At 57.3% G+C, this 17,864-nt stretch overlaps 1 protein-coding gene across 2 annotated transcripts in view; it reads right to left on the bottom strand.

The window, feature by feature from the left end:
* Positions 1-3,742: 3,742 nt before the first annotated feature.
* The window catches only part of UNC5B (unc-5 netrin receptor B), an 81,274-nt gene continuing 67,152 nt past the window's right edge, over positions 3,743-17,864 (bottom strand). Inside the window, exons 7-17 of one of the 2 annotated variants that reach the window (XM_046027401.1) lie at positions 16,951-17,115; positions 16,696-16,728; positions 14,796-14,990; positions 14,030-14,419; positions 13,299-13,386; positions 12,273-12,441; positions 11,910-12,143; positions 9,862-10,011; positions 9,146-9,310; positions 8,120-8,301; positions 3,743-7,365 (exon numbers count right to left, since the gene is read on the bottom strand). In XM_046027401.1, the coding sequence (XP_045883357.1) occupies positions 7,200-7,365; positions 8,120-8,301; positions 9,146-9,310; positions 9,862-10,011; positions 11,910-12,143; positions 12,273-12,441; positions 13,299-13,386; positions 14,030-14,419; positions 14,796-14,990; positions 16,696-16,728; positions 16,951-17,115 (1,937 nt within the window). In that variant the 3' untranslated portion in view covers positions 3,743-7,199. The remainder of the gene's footprint in view (positions 7,366-8,119; positions 8,302-9,145; positions 9,311-9,861; positions 10,012-11,909; positions 12,144-12,272; positions 12,442-13,298; positions 13,387-14,029; positions 14,420-14,795; positions 14,991-16,695; positions 16,729-16,950; positions 17,116-17,864) is intronic. The other variant, XM_046027402.1, reaches the window with a different exon arrangement.

The raw sequence follows: 17,864 nt of genomic DNA, 5'->3' as shown, positions 1-17,864 counted from the left end.
CTTGGTGGTTTAGAGAGGGCCACAGAGTCAGGACAATCCCAGTGAGCAAACCCTGCACCCCCTGTGCCGTGCCCATCTGTGCATCAGATCAATAAATACTGATCAAATGTCCAGGTATCCCAGACCCTGTCCCTGGGGACGCTTTCTAGACTGAGGAGCTGGGGTGGGCAAGTTCATGCCACTTCAAGGAGGCCTGGGCATAGTCAGGCCCTGACGGCTGCTGGAACAGGACAGACTCACTGGTGCCCCCTCCCCAGGATTACACTCATTTCCTGGGTCAGGGTCGCTGAGACGTCATCGACTCCCACTCCCACACGCACACACACACCCAGAGAGGGCCCCGAGACCATTTAGGCACCCACAGCAGACAGCGGCCTTGACATCTGGCCCATTTCCTGCTAGTGGGACACCAGTATCTTCTTAGCCAGAAGTTTCGCAAAAGAAAATTGCTGCAAACTTTGGCCCAAAACATCTCCCCCAAAATGCACAGTTGAGAAACTATGGCTCAGGGAAACCGACCCCTGTGTTTTAAAGTATCACTGTTCCAGGGGCGCTACTGTGAAGCATCTGCTTTGGCTCGGGTCATGATCCTGGTGTCCTAGGATCGAGTCCCGCATTGGGCTCTTTGCTCAGTGGGGAGTCTGCTTCTCCCTCTCCCTCTGCCCTCCACCCTGCTTGTGTTCTCTCTCTCTCTCTCTCTCTCTCAAATAAATAAATAAAATCTTTAAAATACCACTGTTCCAGAAAGTTTTTCTCGATGTCCAGCTCCGTCAGTGGCCTCTGTGAGCATGCACCGGTGGGCCAAGCCCCTTGTCCACTGGCGTCTCTGTCTCCCAGTTAGGCCCCCGGCTCTGAAGGTAGTGTGTGCCACCTCGCCCCTGTGCCCGGGCAGGACTGACTGACAGACACAGCGTTTTGGACGAGCCGTAGAACCCCACCCCCTGCCCTGCCAGCTTGTGTCTAGAAAGATCAAGACTGGGGAATTCCTCATCTCGAGCTCCTCCTGTCCCTGGAACGCTGAATCCAGGGCAGGGATTGGGGTAGAAACGGCTTCCTGTTGAGGACAGTCACCCCGACTCTCCAGGACCAAGGGCTAGGAAGGCTGGGCTCTTGGTGTGGGATGCCTGTGCCCAGTGCTGAGTGACAGGTTGGATGGCAGCTTTTCCCATGTAGGGCTGAGGCAGGGGGCAGGGAGGGAAGAAGGTGCCTGGCTGCTGGCAGCAGAGAGAGGCTGGCGGAGGCTGTGAAGGGAAGGGGCAGGGAGAGCAGCCCCCAGTGGCCTATACCAGGCGCTCCAAGGGCTTTAGTTAAATGGGACGCTGGGGTTCCAAGACGAATGGGTTCAGCCTTAGCAACCGAAATGAGAGAGAGAGACCATCTTAATGACAGCCAGGGAGGGAAAAGTTAGGGATCTCCACAGGGACATCATTAAGGGAGCCTGTTATCCTGTGGGAAACACAGTGTCGGCAAAATGAATTTCCAAACAGTTATTGGAAAAGTAAAACTATTTCATGTTTATACCTCGAGGGGTTGAGACTTTTGGATCAGATCCATTATATTTAAATATTTACATGTACAAATATATGTATGTATTTGCATAGATCTATCCTGAGAGGATATATGAAAAAAATGAACTAGCTGCGTCTGGGTGGGGGGGACTGGGGATAGGGAGGGAGCAGGGGAAGGGCGTGAGACAGGAGAAGGAGGAGCTTTGACTTCTCAACCTATTCTTTTGTTCCTTAAAATTTTTTTTAAGCCATGGGCATGTATCCTATTTTGAATTAACAGGGGCAAGAGTTTTGACAAGTTTGTTAAACAGAACCGAATGAAGTTTTCTTGTATGTGATCTCCAGCCGAAGCTGGGGTTGGAATGGGTGTTTTTTTGCCCCCCCCCCCCCCACCCCGCAGTGGCAGAGGGGGAAACTGGTGGCCTGAAGCCCGTGGGCTGTGCCAGCTTTGTCACATCACTGCCCTGCTCTAGGGCACCTCCTTGGGCCGCCGCTTGGTTGTAGGATGGGAACGAGCCCATCTTCAGCCAGCTTCTGGTTTTCCTCATCCACCCCTGGGACCGTGACAGAGGAGGGCATACCAGGTAGAGCTCTCAGGCCCCTGCCTAGAAACAGGACCCCAAATCACAGAACTACAGCAGCCAGAGGGAACTCACAGACCGGCAGGTCTAAGGCCCACATTTCATGGGTAGGGAAACTGAGGCCCAGAGAGGGACAGTGACCCGCATAGCTTCAGAACTAAAACCCAGGTCCCAGCTCCTCAGGCCAGAACCCTTTACACTCAGCAAGAGGCAGGTGGCAAGAAGAGGCCCTTCTGCTCAGGAGGAGGGTGAGGGGTTTAAATAGGTACCCTTGATTCCCGGGGGACCCTAGAAGATCTGCCTGCTTGTGGGGGCTCCTTGTAGGAAATAACCATCCTCCACCTGACTCTGTCCGCTCCTTCCCTGCATGGCTGCCCCACCTCAGATTACACCTCCCTTCCCTTTCTACCCACACGCACCCCTGCAGACGAATGCAAATGCTCCAGGTAAACGGGGTTTCCGGGGAATGACAACAGTCTGAGCAGTGGGTCTGTGTGCATGCGTGTGCGAGTGCACGCCAACGCTCCGGCCTGCCCCGCTGGGCGGTAAGCTCCCAGAGGACCTAGCCTACATGAGCTCCCTACCCGTTGTGGGACAGGGATACACCTGGCATACACCCCAGAGCCTCAGCTTTCAGAAAGTCAGAGCTTGCGGGGCCTATAGGAATCTCATACCTCAGACCAAGGGAAGGTTAAAAAGGGGGTCCATGGCCAAATACACTGGGGGCACACTGTATTAATATGAAGAGACCCGCTTCTTCTTGTGGGACTTCTCAGAGCCTTTCGTTTGCTGACTGACACTGTGAGCCTCCACTCATGAGACCAGAGGGTACTTCCATCCCAAACTTCAGAGATCCACCACGAAGCAGGCTCTGCAAAGCTGGAAAATGTTGGGACTAGACTCAGCTCATAGGGAGGCCTGACAACCAGCCATATGTTCCCTTTGTGCAAAGCAGAGAAAAGAAACACCCCTTCAAGATGCTTCCATCTGTGGGAAAATTAACACCAATATGTTGATTTTATTAGAACAGGACCTTTACTGCCATCTGCTGGGAACATAGTAAATACACAAATCTACAGTCTCTGGGGATGGCATCATTTTCCCCTTTAGATATTTAGAAGGGATACTCTTGTCCAGTGTGTCACCTGCCCAACCATGCATTGCAGCCCTGGGTCCAAAGTCCCATGATCCCAGCCCACCTGTCAATCCCTTTCTTCATGCACCCTCATGTTCCAGGCGAGTGTTCTAAACTGACCTCTGTCTCCGCCCTTCTGCACTTCTTGCAGACAGAAAGAGATGCTGGGGGCCTCATGGCCATCTATCACCACCTATCACCTAGCCCACAGCAGTCTCAAATGACTGACCCCTGAACATATTCTGTAAGTGCTTATGCACTGAGGGTGCCAACCGGGGAGCAGGGATTGGGATCCAGATCCGACACAGGTTCTTCCTTGCTATGTAACCACAGAGAAGTCCTCATCTCTCTCTGGGCCAGTGTTCCCTTCTGTAAAATGAAGTCATTGAGCTTGATTGCTTCTAGGAGCTCAGAGAGCTCTGATAGTGAGCCCCCAGTCCCAAATCCATGGAATTTTGAGAAAAGCAGGAAGGTCATCCCAACTGCTAATAGAAAGCCAAGTCAAGAAGACAATAGAATACAACCGGATTTTTTTTTATTAGACTAGGAAATATAATTTATTTTGTAAAAATTAATTTTGTTACAATAGGAATGCTAAACGTTATGTACAGGTTGAAGTTTACAGAATAAACAGCGGTGGGATCGGGCCATCCCCTCGGCCCTACGTCCCCGGGACACAGAAACATGGCCATGGCCCAGGCAGGGGGTCCAGCCCTTTTGCCCCCCCACAGGGCTGCTCTCTGCACCCAAACCCTTGATTACCCTCCCTCAGAGGGCATACTAAGGGACCCGGGTCAGCTGCCTGGTTGCTGGGGAAAGGGGCCCAGAGGGTCCTGGGTCGTCCAGGAGACGGAGAGGCCCTCACACCCTCAGGAGGATCCCGGTTTCTGCGAGAGAAGGCAGAGGAGAGGCACGTAGAAGATACACCGACTGACCCTGTGGACTCAGAGAGGTCACACACGCGCACCCAGGCGGGGACACATTCCTGGGGGGGGACACGCACACACGCATGCATGTGCAAGCACACCCCAGCGATGAGAGAGACACAAACACCCACGCGAGGCCCCTGCGAGCCCCTCGGGGGCTCCTGATCTGACACTTGTGGTGCACCTGGGTCATGTGCTTAGGCCTGAATAAGAGGAGAAATCCTGATCCTACCTTAAGGCGGGTCGTGTGGGGATGTGGCCACAGCAGCCTCAGCAGAGGACTGATGGATGGAACCCGCAAACCCTTTCCAGGCGTTTCTTATAAAGCTGGACAGTTTGAGCCCTCCCAGGAGGCTCCAACTGATAGGTTCTGTGCTCCAGGCCCTGGTACACCGTTTCTGGAAATCAGCTGAGAAATGGCATGTGGGGGCTGGCCTTGGCCTCCTCCACTGAGAGCTCCCACCCTGGGTGCTGAGCAGGCAGGGCGGGGAGGAGGGGCATTGCAGACCTCGGCCAACCTCTACCCACTAGGGTTCCCACTAGAACCCTAGAGCGACCACGTGTCAGAACCCAAAGGGAGTCAGTCAGCAGCTGCAGGTCTGAAAAGAAGATGAGGCCCAGAGAGGGCAGTCCTATGACTGAGGTCACACAGCAGTATAATGGCACAGCTGGAGCTTCAGTGCTGGTCTTTGGACTCCAGGCTGCCCAGGGGGGCATTTTAGAGCTGGACAGGGCACTGCAAAAGCCCCTTGTGGCACTGGTCAGCCTGCTGTCAAGGCCTCATGTCACACAGGCCCGAACAGCTCAGGCTAGGAGGCATCGGGGACGCGGAGCCCACAAGGGATGGTCACCCTTGGCTGGGGAGTCTCGCTGCCTTCGGGGCAACACCACACAGGCACTGGGAATCAAGAGTTGTAGCCGTCCCGCCCCGAATGCAGGCCTGGCCCCTTCAACAGCCCTGACAGAAATCCTCTCTCAAACCAAGCAGGCCTCTGTCTGCCCATGGCTCAGCTACCCCCCAAGGCGGTCTGTAGGTGCTGAAAACCCCCATAAAGCCCAGAGCCCACGGCAGGGAAGAGTAGACTGGGGACACCGACTGGGGCTGGCGCTCTCAAACCTGCTTTCCCCCCAGGAGACTAGGACTTCAAAGGCCAGGATATGCCCGGGCTGGTCCCAGCAGTGGCTCATGGACCTGCTCGGGCAAGCCCTGGGGTCGGCGCCAGCCCAGAGCGGTCGGGCGGGGGGTGGGGGCTGGCACTGGCTTTGCCTTGGGGGCCGAGGAGGAGAGAGAGGCCCATGATGAGGCCTCTGTGCCTGTTGTAAGAGCCTGGTCCTAGCCCTTGTCAGCCAGTCACAAAGGGACCTTGATTTGATGGCCCCTTGGAGCAGCCCGGGGCAGGCTGGCGAGGGACTGACAGCCTCCCCCTCATTCTGGCGACTCTGCCCGTTCAAAGCTCGCTTCAAGACCTCCCGGACTGCAGAGGGAGGCTGAGAACCGGGCTGAGCAAAGTGCCGGCAGAGGTCAGAGCCGGGAAAACAGCCCTCCCCAGGGTCTCCTCCGCTGGGGTGGAGGTGGTGCGTAGAGCACAGCTGGCGTCCACCTCCCTGCCTCCCGGCCTGCCGGGCTGACAGCTGACAGGTTCTTCAAAGCCACACTGCGGCCCGGAAGCTAAGGCTTCTGTGGCTACAAGCCCTCTGATCCATCCCTTCTGTTTTATAGATGAACTTTCTCAGCCAGCTGAAGCTGGAGAATGACAATTTCTGGATTCCTGGGCATCAGCGGCATGCCAGTGTGCTCCCGCCCCCCGAGTCTCGAGCCTGTTGGGTGGAGGGGTGACCTGGCTGGTTCCACCCCGGGGTGAAGGAGACGTGTCCCTGGGAGACTCTACCTCCCACTGTCCCACTTCTGGGCCCCACCCCTTCTCCAGAAGCCACCAGACGGGGACACTGGAAACACTGTCCCTGGCTCACAGCTGGCCCAGCCTGCCTACACTTTCCACCCCAGGCCCTCTTAATCCAGACTCCCCCAGAGCCCACGGAGCCTGTGGGGCATCTGCCTGGGGAGGTGGGTGGGTGGGAGGACCCAGGCGTCAGGGCTCCTTGGCTTTATAGATTTAGCATCTGCTTAAGATTTTAGAGGGAAATACGGTACCATGGCTAAAACCCCATTTGACCCTGTACAACTGGGGAAACGGAGGCCTTGTAGGAGTTAGTCTAAGACGGAATCTTTAGCAGCAAGGTGTGCCCTGTTCTGTCTCTCTCTCCCTGAAAATCTCTCACACACGCACACACACGCACACATGCTCACTCCTGGCCAGAACCACGAGCGAGCCCACACACGTCCACACTCAAGAAAAGAGTTTTCTATTTTTGTGTGTGTGTTGTTTTTCATTTTCTTTTTTTTTTTTCTTAAAAAGGACTTATCCAAATATCTGGATAATAAATCATGTGCGTTTCCTAAGAAACTGGGTTTTTCTTTTCCCTTGTGGTTTTGGTGTTGTTCTTTTTCTTCTTGGAGCCTGACTAGCGGTCTGAAGTTTCTTTCTTCCTTTCCTTTTCCTTTTTGCTTTGGACAGGAGAAAGCAGTTCGTGTGAATTGTACTTGACTCTTCAAAGAGGAAAATGGTGTGAAAGGAGAAGAGGGCTCTGGGGGGAGGGAGAAACCAGGAACCGAGGGAGAAACTGAAGGACGAAACGAAGACAAACACGACCCAGAGCTCCCGGGGCAGCGGTGGCAGGTGGGGTGGAAGGAGTGGGGAAGGCCACCTCCTGGCTGCCCCCCAGCTGCCTCACGGTGGTTCCTGCACGGAGATCTGAGGGTAGGAGGGACAGCAGGGGGTGGAGAAGGAGCACTGGGTCCTCAGGACAACGGAGTACATGGATTTGCTAAGGCTGGTCGTGGTCTGGAGTGGGGCGAGGGGAGGAGGAGGGGACAACTCCGGTTGTGAGCCAGAGGGCAGCAGAGGCCTTACCGCCTCTCAGGAGGCTGCCCCAGGTCTCCCTGTGCCCGCCTCCTGCCTGCCCTCCCAGCCCATGGTTCCGGAGCCACTCAGCAGTCCCCATCAGTGGCCATGGCCACCAGCATCTCACTCTTGCCCATCTCCTCCAAGGCACTCGCCAGGCTGTTGAGGTCCCCGTCATCCTGCTGCAGAGCTTCCCAGAGGTCCAGGATCACACCCGTGGGGCTCGCTTTGGTGGCAAAGTAGTTCAGGTATCTGGCGGAGGGAAGGAGAAGGCCATTGGGCTCCTCAGCACCTCCCGGAAGCTTGGAAATGGAGAGAGCACTGGGAGGTGGGAAGACTCTGCCGTCCCACAGTCCTGAGTCTGAACCCTAACCTTGCTGGGGGCTCTGTGGCCCTGAGCAAGACACTGCTCCTCTCTGAGCCTCAGTCTCCTCCTCTCTAAAATGGAAACTGTCCTGCTCATCATCATGTCTCACTCCTGTTAGTACTACCACTGAAAGACACTGGCCCCAGGAGAGTCTGTCCAGACCTAACCTTCCATTCTTTTCTTGTCCCACACCCATTCCCTGCTTGTCTTGTCCCTCACACTCTCCTGAGAGCAGGAACAAAGCCTGAGATGCTCTGCAAAGCCCTTTTCCAGTAAGGTGTCTTGTACGTGGCATCTGCTCAGTGCAGGTGTATTAAAGGGTCTCTCAGTAAGTATAATGCAGTAATAAGGACGATTGTTGCCATTGTATTTATCCAGAGGAGCTCTCTGACAGCAAAATATACTCTGTCACTGGGCAAACACTTCCAGAACACCTGCTCTGTCCTGGGCAGGGGGGTGCAGATGGTGATCTGGTGACAGATTCTCACAGGCCAGCACCCGGAGCGGGCGCTCCTCAAGGCTTTAGCACACGCGAGCTGAGCTCCTGATCTACCATGGATGGAAGGCTCTGAAGTCTGGCCCACCTACACCTTGGGGACAAAGGGAGCCTGTGCTGGGGGGACCTGGCCCAATACCCACCGGTCCATGGAGAGCTTCTGCGCCAAGAGACGCCAGTCGTTGCCCCGAGAGTTGGGGGCGTCCAGGCTGTTGCAGATCTTCTGGCGGATGGACAGTGGAATCTTGAAGGCGTACGGCCCCAGCTGGGTGGTGACGGTGCTGCCAGGGGCAGAGCAGAAGGCGTCCAGGGAGCCGGCAGGTGTCTGAAGGGTGGGGGGGGGCAAGGTAAGAGGGGCAGAGTCCCCCCACCCCCATGCGCACCACTGGCATCTGTCCCTCCAACCTTCCTGCCCGGAGACTGGGAGCTCACAGAGCTTCCAGTCACTCCCAACGCTCTGGGCAGGCTCCAGCTGCTCAGTCAAAGTCCCCCTCCCCTGGGAGCTTCCAAGAGACACAGCTGCATGCCCAGCCCCCAGCCCTCGGGGCACACCATGCTCCTGCACTGGGCCCGGGCTAACGCATCGCATCAGGATTACGAAGCCACGGGGAGGGATTACGAAGCCACGAGGAGCCTCAGCCACGGTCTAATCCATCCAGAGCCACTTTTACACATGTGGAAACGAAGTCTAGAAAGGGGAAGGGACTTGCCCAGGGTCAAATGCCAAGTCAGGGGCAGAGCGGGGTCTCAGCCCGTAGCCAGTGCTCTTGACACTGAGCTGCAAGGAGGTTCTAGCACTATTGTCCTGAGTGGCCTGGGTTTTGTTAACCTCAGTCTGGATTCACAGTGGGGGAGGGCCACAGGCTGGGGCCAAGTGCTGATTGGATCCGAGGTGGATGGTCTTTTTCCTCCCTAGGACCCGCTTTCTAACTTAGTGAGGTGTTTAGTGATTCCCTCTAGTGAGGTAACCTGTGTTGCCAAGCACAGCACTGGCCGCTAAGTTAGTGCCAGCTCTGAGCAAAAGACTCCCAGGTCCCCGCTCAGACTTGGGAGGTGAAGGGGACCCATCTTTACAGGAGACGGCACTACCCCCCCAGCTGGGGGCGGGGAGCACGGGGATCTGAACGCTGCACCCCCGGCCCCACAGGGTGTCTGGCCTCTGGCCTCACCTCGGCCAGCGTGGTGTGCAGCTGGAAGATCTGGCCTTCCCCTTCCACCTGCCGCACACAGATCTTGCAGGTGAGCTCGGTGGAGGCCAGGCTGTGCCTCTCCAGGGTGAAGGTGCAGTGCAGGGCCTTCTGGCTGCCGCTCCAGATGTGATAGAAGGGGATCTCCTGAGGGAGGGGCGGCAGGGTCAAGGATGGGAGGCTAGCCTGCCCTGCCTGCAGGGAACGGGAGGCAGAGGCCGGTAAAGAGGCCAGGGTCGGGGAGCACGGGGACTTTTCAGGGGCCGTGCAGGCCTCTCCCTCCAGATGGGCAGAGGAAGAAGAGCCGGCCAAGGGTCCCTCAGCTGAGAAAGGAAGCATATGGGGGAGAAGGCCCTGGTGTGGATGCGTGAGTGTGTGTGTGGATACGTGTGCACCTGTGCACGTATGTGTGGGCTGGAAGCCTCGCCCACTCGATGGTGTGATGCACAGATGGGTGCAGGCGCAGGGAGGGGACTATTCGAGATTCCTCTGCACGGTCTGCCAGACACGAGCACTCTTAGAGACAGTAGTGCGCGTGGGGCTGTGCCTCAGGATGACCAGGAGCATGGAGTGGGGTGGGAGGGAGAAAGAGACGGGGCGGGGGAAGGCATGGGAGGGCCACAGTCTTCCCTGGGCAGCCCCTCACATGCTCCCCCTCCCCAGGTTCATCCCCCGCAGTCCTCTGGCCCGACCCTCACCTGGTACTTGGCCAGCAGCTTGCTTCTCCAGTGGGCGTGGGGGATGTCATGTAGAGACAGGCGCAGGTTGTGGTAACTGTCTTTAAACAGCAGGGGTTTGGGCTCCTCCACCAAATAGCCTCCCAGCGTCCGCTCCAGCTCCAGCACCTCCTGTGGGCCGGCAGGCAAGGGGGAAGGGGAGCCCATCACCCTTGGCCAATGGGTTCTTCCTGTTGCAAGCTGGGGGTCTGGGGACACAGGTGGGCCGTGGGAGGTGGGCTACAGGACCAAGGGCAGGCAGCCATCGGAGCACGGGCCTGGGCATTTGGTGAGCGCTCAGAGAAGACACACTGTGTAAACAGATGGATGAATGGACAGATAATGGGACAGATGGATAAGTGACTGGACTTAGAGATGACTGGACAGATATATGGATGAATAGATAAATAAACGGACGCATAAGTACAGGCAAATGGACGTGCAGACAGATATACAAACGGAGGGGTATATAAACAGAAGGACATATGGAAGGAAAGATGAATAGATGCTTGGTGATGGCTGGACAGACACATGGACTGCTGAGTGAATGAGTATACAGATAGATGAGAAGCAAGCTGGATGGATGATGGATGGATAGACGAATGGATGTACGGACAGATGGGTACCGAAGAGATACGAAATGCCATCACACAAAAATGTGGCAGCTTCCCTCCTGACCTTCCCTCCATTCTCCAACCAAAGCTGGACCCTAATTAATGCCCCCATGCTGAGGGATGCAGGCCACAAGAGCATTTGCCAGGGCCTCCAACCCATCCTGGGCCTTCTGGAATTTCAGACCAGCCTGGTGCAGCAGAAGACACTCTCCCTCCCATGAGGCCTTTCCACCTATGCTGCCTTAGTCCCTGACTGGAGTTTGGGACAAGTCACAAGTGACTAGGAGACAGGAGCTGGAGGAGACCACACACCGTGGGTAGGGAGAGGCTTGGGGCTACAGGAAAGGGACTAGAGGCTTCGCGGAGGGATGGAAGGAAAGCCGAGGTTTACACGGGGCCAAGGGGCTGTGCTCTTCCAGTGTCAGGATGAGCCTGAGGTCCTAGGAACTTGGGGGAGACCCGGGGAGGCAATGGGCAGGGACTTGGAGGCTGCGAGGGGGAAAGGTGCTAAAACACACCTGCCACCATCAGGCTCTATGTGCCCAAATCTGACCCTTTCACCTTTCTGCTCTCTCTGCCCAAACCACTCGCACCTGCCACAACACCTCCCTCATTCAGGGACACTGTCTGTCCTTTTGCATATACTTAGAACCTGCCTGTCAGCCCTGACCCCACCCCTCTGCCCCTCATCCCATCAGTCACTGGGTTCTATCTATTCTACTAACACAGTGGCCAACCCCCTGTCCTCGCTGCTGTCCTTGCCTGGTGTCCAGACCCAGGTGAAGCTTTCAACTGGCCTCCCTGCCTCTTGTCCACCCATTCCCGCAGCATAGCTCAGGGGCTTTCAAAGGAGTGCCTGCGCACAGGTGTCCACCGCCTCTATGCCCCTGCCCACTGGATAGATCCCAAAGTCCTGAACATAGATCCCAAGGCTATTGGAGAGCCGAGGCCCGCCCTCCTCTCCAGCCGTCACATACGCACAGCCCCTGCAGGCTTCGGTCACACGGAACGACACACCTGCCTTTGTGTTCGCAGCTTTGCTTACTGGAAGGCCCTTCAGCTTTCTCTGCCTGGCACCCCTACTTGGCTTTCAGAGCACAGGTCTAAGGCTAACTGTGCCGTGAAGCCCTCTCAGACCCTCCCCCTCCCAGGTGGATGCTCCCCTCGCCCTCCTTCAGGGAGCCCCCTGTCTCCCCCTCCTCTAGCCTGGAGCTTGGTGAGGGCAGAACTGTGCCTGATTCCTCTCTGTATCTCGGGGTGTGATGCCATTTCAATGTCCGTGTAATGAATGACGGGTTTATGAGGCTGATGGTGGAAGAGGGGTACCACGATTCTGGGGCAGGGGATACAGGAAGGCACGAGGCAGCTGGCGCAACGGGGCTGACGCAAGCCCAATGTGCCAGTGCTGGGCCTTACCTTCAGGGCTACAGGTGTGTCCTCCAGGCAGTAGACCCTGAGGCTGTACTCCAGGGAGGTGCAGAGGGCAGGGGCGAAGATGGCCAGCTGGAGCCGCTTGACTGCCGAGCGGGAGTACGACTCACCCGTGAAGACGTAGGTGCCCAGCTGGTCCAGCAGGATGTGGCAGGACCTGGCCTCCAGCTGGCAGTAGCAGGGTGTATTCAGGGTCTCCTCGTCCAGAGTCACCACCTCCTGCAGGGTGAGGCACACAGGTCACAGTCAAGGCCACGGAGAGGTCCACCAAGGCGGGGCCGAGAGCTTCGGAGGCCTCCCAGAGCAGGTTCAGAAGGCGGACCCAGCCCCCCAGCCTCGGCTCCTCACCTCCCAGTGGCCTTGGTGGGCCTGGGTCTTGAGCTGGAAGATCCAGTCGCCGGTGCTGACTTCCGCACAGTGGGGTACCGTGAGGATGACTGGGCGGCACAGCAGGAGGCCCGTGGGCCCACAGGTCACCGAGGGGCTCAGTACTGTCTGGGTCCCTTCTGAAAGCGGGCTGGGGAGATGGCAGAGGGCAGGGCGGAGGCAGTGAGGGGAGGCCGGAAGGTCAGCAAGGGCTGGGACTGGTGTGGGGCTCCTGCCTCTGCCCTGGCTCCTGGGAAGCTGAAGATGGGTCCCACCCCTCGGGGCTCCCCGAGGTCATGGGTCAAGGAGAGACAAAAGGATGGCTTACGCCTTAAGATTATTCTCAGATTTCTGTTGTTCAGGCAAAGTTCTCACACTCATCTCTCTGTTCTCGTTTTCAGAAGCTCTGCACTCTTAGGATGTTTTGAATAAGTGTTGCTCAACTGCCCTCCGGAAAGGGGCTAGCAGTCTAGGCTGCCGCCAGCATGTCACGGGGTGGGGGAGTCCCCACACTTTTGTCGATATGAAGCTTTTATCACATGAAAAAAATCTGTAAATTCAAAGAGCAAAAAACTCCTAATATCTCATGGCTGAATTATGATTTTTCTGACTACAAATTAGGCTGAATGTTTTTTCATAATCTACTGGAGTGTGTGTGTGAGGGTGTGTGCATGAAAGAGACTATGTGACAATCACTTCATATCCTCTGACCCTTCTTGCAGTGAAATGTTCAAAGCCTCTTTACATAGTAAGGATATTAACCTTTTGTCATAATGTAGCTACTCTGTCAATTGCCTTTGTTTTGTGATTTGTGGCGCTGAGTTTTGTGATTTAAATGTAGAGATAATAAGGTCTGTCAATGTCTTCCTTGGAAGACTACCTCTGGCTTTAGGATCAGGCACAGAGTGGGGGATGGTGGTATCTGAACCCAGGGTGGACAGGGAGGAGGGAGAGGAAGAGGAAGAGGAGAAGGGCAGCCCAGGCCGGAACTGAGGTCTCGCTACTCACAGGGTGTTCTCTGCCTTGTTGATAAGGAGGTACATCTCATAGAACTTGCCCTGGGGGATGGCTCCATTGGGCACCAGCAGGCTGACCCCTAGGGGGAGAGGGAGGTCATCAGGGAAGAGCTGGAGGGAGTCTAAGAGCTTAGAACAGGGGTGGGGGAGTAGCTCTTCGCTTAGGTCAGGGGGGAAAGCCATCTCTTGAAATCCAGGTGGTCAACAAAGAGGTGGAGAGAGCAGCTCTGGGGATTAGGTACAGCTCAGGCCACTGACAGCAGGGGGTTTGTCTGATAACACGGGGGGCCCCTGGCATTGTAACAGGGTACAAAGATGACAAAGACTCAAAGTCAGAAGGCCCCAATCACAGCTCCAGCCCCTGACCCATATGACAATGGGAAACTATCAGCTGACGGCTTTGCAGCCTGAGATGGGCAGCCCTGCCCTCCCGGTATTGCTCTGTGGGTCTGGGGAACTACGAAGAGCTAGTCTCTGCCACTTAAAAGATGAGGTTTACAGAGCGGCTACTCCAAGGTTCTCTTGCCTTAGTGGGGCAGAGAAAGGTCTGGACCCCAAGTCTTCTATTTCATAGTCCCTTCTTCCCCGCTGGGCCTCATGTTTCCAATCTGAGAAATGGGATCAGGGAAGTCCTATTTTCTATCGGTGGAAGGGGCTGCTGGAGGGATGCCTAGAGGGGACACGCTGAGCCTGGGCTGAAAGGCAAGCAGAGCAGGAGCCCACCTGTGCCAGGGATGCTGAGCCTCCCACCCAGGCAGCCAAAAGTGCCACTGACGCTGCTCCCTGGGTCACGGGGCAGGCCCAGGAGCTGCTGGGAGCCGAGGCTGGCAGTGCGCAGGTGTAGCAAGTGGGCATCCCGGGTGAAATCGCCAGGGTATGTGCCGGGCGGAAGGACACCCAGCAAGTCGGCCCCATCTGGCAGGCCTGGCCCAGAGCCGGTGGTGCCGGAGTTGTAGACCTTGATCTTGAGATTGGGCAGGGGGTCCAGCAGGGGTGAGTTGGTCATGGGGATCTTGTCGGCTGAGTCCTGCAGGGCATACATGGGCCCGCGGTAGATGCCGGCACTAGCAGTGAGGTCCGGAGGCGCCGACGGGTGCAGGAGCTGTGGATTGTCTGCAGGGGTTGGGGCTATGATCAGACCCAGGTGTGCCTTACTGGCTTGCTCCCATCCTCTACCTCTGCTGGGGGCCCTCCTGTTGCCAAATCCCACACAAACGTCCAGCTGCCAAAGGCTCAATTGCCATCTGCTTCAGAAAGCTTTGGGGACCCACCAACCGGCTACTCCCTCCCTTCTCTGGGTCACTCTGATCTATGTTCATCCAGTTATCTGTAGAGCAAAGTCTAGAAAAACTCCAGGAGGGAGAAGGAGCCCCCACTGTGGTCTGGCCGGTCTGGCCGGTCTGGCTGGCTGTCATGCCTCTCTGGGTGCCCTGGCCTGCATCTGCCACCACCCCACCCCCGCCGATCCCAGATATCCCCAGGTGCTCACTGGGCCTCGAGGTCTTGAAGTTGACGGGATGGAAGCCGCCAGTGAGGGCGGCCGACGAGTCAGTGATGTCAGTGTCGAAGTCCCGGCGGTTGCGGCGGTACACCACTCCCCCCACCACGATGAGGACACCCACAACAACGAAGGCGGACACCACAAGGCCGGCGTACAGTGCCACGTCCCCTGAGGCCTCCAGCACTGCGGACACAGGAGGATGGTATGAGACCCAGGTCCCGGGGCAGAGACCGAGGTCCCGGGACAGATCTGTGCTATATGTGCAAGCTCCTACTCTCAGCCCCCCCACAACTGGCCGGGACCTCAGGCAAGCCTGAACTGCTCTGTGCCTCGGTGTCTGCAAGTAAAATGGTCTCAAGGCCCCTGCCCTGCTTCCCCCCGCCCCGTGCAGAAACAGGCAAAATGACCCGTCGTCCGTCCCAACAATGAACTCATGGCTCACTGCTGAGAAGAGACAAAGGCTGTGGCTCAGTCTGTCCCCGTCCCAGCCAGGAGGTTAACTGAGAGCCCCACTGCAGCCTGCAGCCCACCCTCGGGCAGAACGTCCTGGTGCCCAGAACTCTGCAAGCAGCCGTCCCTGATCTCAACTTGCATCCTAAGCCGGGTGGGGCCTGGAGGCTGAGGGGAAGCAGGAGGAAGGAATGAGATGCAAGGCAATGGGGTGGAGAGGAGGTGAGCAGGTGGAGGGGAAGGAAGGGGCTCAGGGAGGCCACCCACGGCTATACTTCCCTCCCCCAGGCGGGCTGCTTCACAGCTGCAAATAATTCTATGTAGGCCAGGCAGGAAGGTGTCAGGGTCAAGAGGCAGGGTCTGCACAGCAGTGCCATCCGACCGCACTTTCCACAACGCGGTGCGCGTACTCTGTGTTGTCCCAGACGACAGCCACTAGCCACGTGCGGCTAATGAATGACTAAAATGTGGCCGGTGTCCCTGAGGAACTAAGTCTTAAGCAATGTATTTAATTTTAACTAAGTTCATAGGAAGTTAAGAGAGCCACAGGTGGCCAGGGGCTACCATGCAGGACAGCACACAGGCAGAGCCAAAATGCCCGCTCTTCCCTTCCAAAAAGTACATGTCCCATCTCCCCTCCTGTGGGGGAGGCTCAGAAAAGTAGGCCTGCTTTCCCTGCCAGCTTTCCCTTCCAAGCCCCACTTCCCCAGTGCAGACAGAGCTTTCGGGAGGTAGGGGTGGCTCAGTCCTAGTGTCCGCTCACTTCTGCCACCTTCTGGCCCCATCTCTCCTCAGTGGCCCTCATTCTTGGGCTTCCCAGAGGACCCTGACCCCCCAGGAGAGCGGCTGGAGGAGGCCCTCAGGTCTTGGTTCTGCCTCCTGGTGTTCTCTCTGACCACTGTGAGCCGGGCCCAGGGCCTCACTGTTGATTTTACGATTCTGGAATTATTTGGGAATGATGGTTTATCAGCCCCTTGGTGCTGACGGCAGGCAGCAGGTTTCCTGGAGTATCTAGTCCTGCTACTGGGGGTACAGTACGGGACTCCGGTTGGACAGTGTGGGCCTGGGTGCTGGCTCTGTCACAGAGAGGAAGCTGAGGGCACAAGGCTAAAAGCGCCAGCATTGGCCACATAACTAGTTAGGTACAAATCCCACCTGGATCCCCAGGTAAGCCCCTTCCTCACTGAGACCCAGCTCCCATCACAGGAGGGTTGGGGCAATGTCCTTTCTGTCAGCTGTGGGTCTCCCTGTCTGCATGTGACAGAGGCCATGACATGTGCAGCACCAGGGGTGGGGGACCCCATGGAGAGTGGGTGAGGGGGCACCTTCCAGTCTCCCTATCCCCCACACTGCCCTGCACCCCACACCCTGGAAAAGCCAGCCAAGGAGAACCAGGGATCCCCCAGAACAAAGAGGACAGCCATGAAATGGGACTTACGGTGGCTTTTGGGGTCACTTAGAGTTTTCTTATCTGTCGAGGGAAATAAAGGGAAAGACAATGATGTAGGTGACGGAGAAAGGATGGCGGAGGTGACAGGAAACCGCAGATGAGATGATGCACATGGGCGGGTGGGCAGAGGCCCCAGGGGTTGCTCCACTGTGGCCGGCACCTGAGACCTGGGGCGGCCTGGGGGGACCCCTCCCCATCCGGCTCAAGCCCACACCCCGGGGCCCCGGCTTCCTGAGGACTCACTCTGCACGCACAGCCCGTCTGTGCAGTTCTTGGAGTCCAGCAGGGTCCCGCTGCAGTCTCGACCTCCGTTTTGGGGCGGGGGCGCCATGCACTCGCGGCTGCGCCAGTGGGCACACTCGGTGCTGCAGGCTGACCACTTGCTCCACTCCGTCCACGCTCCGTCCACTGCGGGAGCGTGGGGCACGGCACGCGCGGTTATGCACGCAGAACGCAGCGACGCACCCGCACCCACGCATGCGCACTACGGCAGGACAGGGTGCCCGGACACGCAAACTCTTTAGCAACACCCACCCCAACCACGCAGCCGGGGCACCGATTGGGGGTGGGGGGCAGACAGAACACGAACACACACACACACACACACACACACACACACACACACACACACACACTCTCTCTCTCACTCACTCTCTCTCTCTCTCTCTCTCCAATCTCTCTCTCTTTCTCTCTTTCTTTCAGACGTAGCCCGGGGCCCTCACAGGGACTCAAGCCCAAGGCAAACACACAGAAACCCAGGAGCCCAGACAAAATCAGGCATGCAGGGCACCCACAGACGGGGACGCACAGGGTGAGGTGAAGAGCAGAGGAGAAGAGAGGGCCTTTGCAGGATTAGGGGTGGTGGTCAAGATGTGCCTAGGTCAAGGGCAGGGGCACAGGCTCCTCCCACCCAGGCAGCCTGGGACCCTGGCCCTGGGGCTGACACGGAGAACCCTCAGCCTGGAGGGCAGGAGAGCCCACCCCTCAGACGGCCCCTCAGAGCCTCTGTGTCTCTCTTCAGCAGCCCGCACAGAATGAGAGGGCAGAGGCCCCAGGACAAGCATCTTCCATCCCCCACAATGGGAGAGAGCAGCCAGCCCCACCCAGTGCGGCAGCCCCCTCGGCACAGAAAGGAGGGCTGGGAACCAGAGTGGGGC

Source organism: Meles meles, chromosome 13, assembly GCF_922984935.1.
Source record: "Meles meles chromosome 13, mMelMel3.1 paternal haplotype, whole genome shotgun sequence".
NCBI lineage: Eukaryota > Metazoa > Chordata > Mammalia > Carnivora > Mustelidae > Meles > Meles meles.
The sequence above is the reverse complement of the archived record's forward strand: the minus strand, read 5'-3'. Positions and strand labels throughout refer to the sequence as shown.